Source organism: Petromyzon marinus (genome assembly GCF_048934315.1).
Source record: "Petromyzon marinus isolate PM22_M1 ecotype Great Lakes invasive population chromosome 83 unlocalized genomic scaffold, UKy_Petmar_22M1.pri1.0 chr83_unloc.2, whole genome shotgun sequence".
NCBI classification, from domain to species: Eukaryota; Metazoa; Chordata; class Hyperoartia; order Petromyzontiformes; family Petromyzontidae; genus Petromyzon; species Petromyzon marinus.
The window spans coordinates 155,339-161,338 of NW_027422635.1; the positions used below are offsets into that span (position 1 = coordinate 155,339).

The 6,000-nt window shown below is 51.1% G+C and overlaps 1 protein-coding gene across 8 annotated transcripts in view; it reads left to right on the forward strand.

The window, feature by feature from the left end:
• LOC116937994 (clathrin light chain A-like) overlaps nucleotides 1-5,749 on the forward strand; it is a 46,224-nt gene extending 40,475 nt beyond the window's left edge. For all 8 annotated transcript variants that reach the window (XM_076058965.1, XM_076058963.1, XM_076058968.1 and 5 more), the window contains one exon: nucleotides 3,053-5,749. In XM_076058965.1, the coding sequence (XP_075915080.1) occupies nucleotides 3,053-3,227 (175 nt within the window). In that variant the 3' untranslated portion in view covers nucleotides 3,228-5,749. The remainder of the gene's footprint in view (nucleotides 1-3,052) is intronic.
• The last annotated feature ends 251 nt before the right edge of the window (nucleotides 5,750-6,000 follow it).

A 6,000-nucleotide genomic window follows, 5' to 3' on the forward strand; every position in this document is an offset into this window, starting at 1 on the left:
CTCCTATAGACCATAGAGATTCCTAGAGACCCTTAGAGACTCCTAGAGACCCTTAGAGATTCCTAGAGACCCATAGAGTCTCCTATAGACCATAGAGATTCCTAGAGACCCTTAGAGATTCCTAGAGTCCCTTAGAGTCTCCTATAGATCATAGAGACTCCTAGAGACCCTTAGAGACTCCTAGAGACCCTTAGAGATTCCTAGAGACCCTTAGAGTCTCCTATAGACCATAGAGATTCCTAGAGACCCATAGAGACTCCTAGAGACCCTTAGAGACTCCTAGAGACCCATAGTCTCCTATAGACCATAGAGACTCCTAGAGACCCTTAGAGATCCCTAGAGACCCGTAGAGATTCCTAGAGACCTGTAGAGACTCCTAGAGATACCTAGAGCTGTTGAGATTCCTAGAGACCCTTAGAGAATCCCACAGATCCCATAGAGATCCCTAGAAACCCCGTAGAGATCCCTAGAGTCTTCTGGAGACCTTTAGATATCCCTCGAGACCTGTAGAGATTCCTAGAGACCTGTAGAGCTGTTGAGATTCCTAGAGACCCTTATAGAATCCCATAGAGATCCCTAGAAACCCCGTAGAGATCCCTAGAGTCTTCTGGAGACCTTTAGAGATCCCCGGGAATCCCGTAAAGATGCATCGAGACCCCTAGATATGTCTGGAGACCCCCGGCGAAACACGCTTTTTAGATGATTCTGCTGCTGCTGCACGCAATCCAGGCGAGCTGCAATTCTACTGCGTGTGATGGCCAGGCCAGTCGCTTGACCGTGGACAGAGAAGCTACCGCGTGGCTCAGTGGCCTTGGCCTGGTGTTAAAAAAAAATAATAATCACAACTAGCTTCTAGTTAACTTTGTTTCAATTTTTAGTTTGTAAGTGATCCGCTTACCCTCCCCCCCACTCCCCTATACTTTGCATCGTCTTTGTGTGTCGTTCGGTTTGCCGTTGTGACGCTCCGACCCTACCCCCCCCGTGCCTCGTGGCTGTCCCCCTCCTCCCCCGCTGCTACACCCTAATCCGTAGCGACGGAGATGCGCGGCTCCTCTGATTGCTCCTGCGGTGTAAACGCGCAAACGCACGGAGAGATTTCGATTTGAAGCTTTCCGCGGCTGCAGGGGATTCACGTTCTTGGTTCTTTGTGGTAAAGTCACCGCCGCGTAGGCAGGGAAACAATACAATTATATTATTGTAAAACAATGGAATTGTTATTTTTGGTTCTTTGGGTAAAGTCACCACCACGTAGAAGGGAAACAATAAAATATAAAAAATATAAAACGGTTAAATTATTGTGAAACAATAAAATTATTATTCTTGGTTCTTTCGGTAAAGTCACCACCACGTAGATAGGGAAACAATAAAATAATAAAAATACAAAACAATAAACTGATGGTGGTGACTTTACCCAAAGAACCAAGAATAATAATTGTATTATTTTACAATGATTTTATTGTTTTATATTTTTATTATTTTATTGTTTCCCTATCTACGTGGTGGTGACTTTACCGAAAGAACCAAGAATAATAATTTTATTGTTTTACAATAATTTTATTGTTTTATATTTTTATTATTTTATTGTTTCCCTTCTACGTGGTGACTTTACCCAAAGAACCAAGAATAATAATTTGTTTTACAATAATTTTATTGTTTTATATTTGTATTATTTTATTGTTTCCCTATCTACGTTGTGGTGACTTTACCCAAAGAACCAAGAATATGAATTCCCCCCCCCCCTCCAGACCCCCATAGATCCCCCGTAGAAACGTCCTAGAGATGTGGAGATCCCCCTGGACCCCCCTAGAGATCCCTAGACCCCCCTAGACACCCCCTAGACCCCCCCGAGAGATTCCTAAACCCGCCTAGAGATCCCTAGAGACCCCTAGAGACCCCTAGAGATTTTTAGGCCCCTGGAAGACCCCTCTAGACACCCCTAGACACCCCTAGACACCCCTAGAGATACCCCTAGAGATACCCCTAGATATACCCCTAGATATACCCCTAGATCCCCCTAGAGATCCCCCTAGAGAGGGGTTTCGGATTCTCCTCCTCTGTGTAGCGGTGTATCTGGCCTAGTCCCTGGGCAGGCCTGGCCCGGCAGTGCATGACCCCGTGACCTCCCCGTGACCTCCCCCACACTGCATTCCAACCCCCCCACCCCCCGTGACCTGTGACCCCTGTGCGACCCCCTGTGACCCCTTTGTAACCCCTGTGAACGCTATGACCCCCGCCCCCCCTTCCCACCCTGTGCTGTGTGTAAGCGGTGCGTGTGTGTGTGTGTGTACCCGTGTGTGTGTACCCGTGTGTGTGTACCCGTGTGTGTGTGTGTACCCGTGTGTGTGTGTGTACCTGTGTGTGTGCGTGTGTGTGTACCCGTGTGTGTGTACCTGTGTGTGTGTGTGTGTGTGCGCGCGCGTGTGTGTGTACCCGTGTGTGTGTCTGTGTGTGTGTGTGTACCTGTGTGTGTGTGCGCGCGTGTGTGCGTGCGTGTGTGTGTACCCGTGTGTGTGTGCGTGTGTGTGTGTGTATACCTGTGCGTGCGTGTGTGTGTGTATACCCGTGTGTATGTACGTGCGTGTGTGTGTGCGTGTGTGTGTGTGTATACCTGTGCGTGTGTGTGTACCTGTGTGTGTGTGCGTGTGTGTGTGTACCTGTGTGTGTGCGTGTGTGTGTGTGTACCTGTGTGTGTGTACGTGTGTGTGTACCTGTGTGTGTGTGTGTATATACCTGTGTGTGTGAGCGTGTGTGTGTGTGTGTATATACCTGTGTGTGTGTGTACCCGTGTGTGTGTGTACGTGTGTGTGTGTGTATACCTGTGTGTGCGTGTGTGTGTGTGTACCCGTGTGTGTGTGTACCTGTGTGTGTGTGTGTGTACGTGTGTGTACGTGTGTGTGTGTATACCTGTGTGTGTGTGTACGTGTGTGTGCGTGTGTGTACGTGTGTGTGCGTGTGTGTACGTGTGTGTGTGTGTGTGTGCGTGTGTGTGTGTGTACCCGTGTGTGTGTGTACCTGTGTGTGTGTGTGCGTGTCGGTGCCGGTGTGTGTGCAGGGCTGCGGAGGAGGCGTGCGTTCGCGAGCGAGAGGAGGAGGAGGGCCCTGGCTCAGAGTGGGAGCGCGTCGCTCGCCTCTGCGACTTCAACCCCAAGACGTCCAAGCAGAGCAAAGACGTCTCCCGGATGCGCAGTATCATCATCTCCCTCAAGCAGAGCCCCCTCGTGCGCTAGCGGCGGCCACACCGGTACCTACGGCACGCCGGTCCTATAGCACGCCGGTCCTATAGCCCTATAGCACGCCGGTCCTATAGCCCTATAGCACGCTAGTCACATAGCCCTATAGCACGCTAGTCACATAGCCCTATAGCACGCTAGCCCCATAGCCCACTAGCTGGTTAGCCCACTAGCTGGTTAGCCCACTAGCTGGCTAACCCAGTAGCTGGTTAGTCCACTAGCTGGTTAGTCCACTAGCTGGCTAGCCCACTAGCTGGTTAGTCCACTAGCTGGTTAGTCCACTAGCTGGTTAGACCACTAGCTGGTTAGACCACTAGCTGGTTAGTCCACTAGCTGGTTAGCCCACTAGCTGGCTAGCTCACTAGCTGGTTAGCCCACTAGCTGGTTAGTCCACTAGCTGGCTAGCCCACCAGCTGGTTAGCCCACTATCTGGTTAGCCCACTAGCTGGTTAGCCCACTAGCTGGTGAGTCCACTAGCTGGTTAGTCCACTAGCTGGCTAGCCCACTAGCTGGTTAGTCCACTAGCTGGTTAGTCCACCAGCTGGTTAGTCCACCATCTGGTTAGCCCACTAGCTGGTTAGCCCACTAGCTGGTTAGTCCACTAGCTGGTTAGCTGGTTAGCCCACTAGCTGGTTAGCCCACTAGCTGGTTAGTCCACTAGCTGGTTAGCCCACTAGCTGGTTAGCCCACTAGCTGGTTAGTCCACTAGCTGGCTAGCCCACTAGCTGGTTAGTCCACTAGCTGGTTAGCCCACTAGCTGGTTAGCCCACTAGCTGGTTAGTCCACTAGCTGGTTAGTCCACTAGCTGGTTAGCCCACTAGCTGGTTAGCCCACTAGCTGGTTAGCTGGTTAGCCCACTAGCTGGTTAGCCCACTAGCTGGTTAGTCCACTAGCTGGTTAGCCCACTAGCTGGTTAGTCCACCAGCTGGTTAGTCCACTAGCTGGTTAGTCCACTAGCTGGTTAGTCCACTAGCTGGTTAGCCCACTAGCTGGCTAGTCCACTATCTTGTTAGCCCACTAGCTGGTTAGCCCCCTAGCTGGTTAGCCTACTAGCTGGTTAGCCCACTAGCTGGCTAGCCCACTAGCTGGTTAGTCCACTAGCTGGTTAGCCCCATAGCTGGTTAGCCTACTAGCTGGTTAGCCCACTAGCTGGCTAGCCCACTAGCTGGTTAGTCCACTAGCTGGTTAGACCACTATCTGGCTAGTCCACTATCTGGCTAGTCCACTATCTTGTTAGCCCACTAGCTGGTTAGCCCACTAGCTGGTTAGCCCACCAGCTGGTTAGTCCACCAGCTGGTTAGTCCACTAGCTGGTTAGTCCACTAGCTGGTTAGTCCACTAGCTGGTTAGCGTGCTGTTTATCTGGTTTGTATGTTGGCGCGTTGGCTATCCGGTTTGCATGCCGGCTATTTGGTTAACATTCCGTCTATCTTGTTTGTGTGCTGGCTATCTGGTTCGCGTGCCGGTTATCTGGTTAACATGCCAGTTATCCGGTTAATGTGTCGGCTATCTGGTTAGCGTGCCAGTTGTTTGGTTAGTATGCTGGCTATCTGGTTAGCGTGCCAGTCGTTTGGTTAGTATGCTGGCTATCTGGTTAGCGTGCCAGTTGTTTGGTTAGTATGCTGGCTATCTGGTTAGTGCGCCGGCTACCTGGTGAAGATGCCGGCTATCTGGTTATTGTTCTGGTTAGTGCGTCAGCTTTTCGGTTTGCGTGCCGGTTATTTGTTTAGCATGCTGGCTATCAGGTTTGCGTGCCGGCTATCAGGTTAGCGTGCCGGTTATCCGGTCGGCGTGCGGGTTATCTGGTTAGCGTGCCGGTTATTTGTTTAGCATGCTGGCTATCTGGTTGGCGTGCTGGTTATCCGGTTGGCGTGCCGGTTATCCGGTTGGCGTGCCGGTTATCTGGTCGGCGTGCCGGTTATCTGGTTGGCGTGCCGGTTATCTGGTTAGCGTGCCGGTTATCTGGTTGGCGTGCGGGTTATCTGGTTAGCGTGCCGGTTATCTGGTCGGCGTGCCGGTTATCTGGTTAGCGTGCCGGTTATCTGGTTAGCGTGCCGGTTATCTGGTTGGCGTGTGGGTTATCTGGTCGGCGTGCCGGTTATCTGGTTAGCGTGCCGGTTATCTGGTTAGCGTGCCGGTTATCTGGTTAGCGTGCCGGTTATCTGGTCGGCGTGCCGGTTATCTGGTTAGCGTGCCGGTTATCTGGTTGACGTGTGGGTTATCTGGTTAGCGTGCCGGTTATCTGGTTGGCGTGCCGGTTATCTGGTTAGCGTGCCGGTTATCTGGTTGACGTGTGGGTTATCTGGTTAGCGTGCCGGTTATGTGTTTGGTGTGCCCCGCACTTCCCCTCACACCCCTACTGACTGTAATTGCCTCCCCCCTCCCCCACCACTCCCCTCGTATCTGCCTGTGATTGGTGGTAGTAGTAGCGGTGGTGGTGGTTGTAGTAGTGGCGGTGGTGGTGGTTGTCTTCCACGTTTGATGTTGATGACCAATAAAGTTATACCAATACGAGTGGCACACTCGTGACTGTGTGTGTCTGTGTGTGTGTACACGTGTGTGTGTGTGTACACGTGTGTGTGTACACGTGTGTGTGTACACGTGTGTGTATGTGTGTGTGTACACGTGTGTGTATGTATGTGTGTATGTATATGTGTGTGTATGTATATGTGTGTGTGTACACGTGTGTGTATGTATGTGTGTATGTATATGTGTGTGTATGTATATGTGTGTATGTATGTGTGTGTACACGTGTGTGTATGTATGTATGT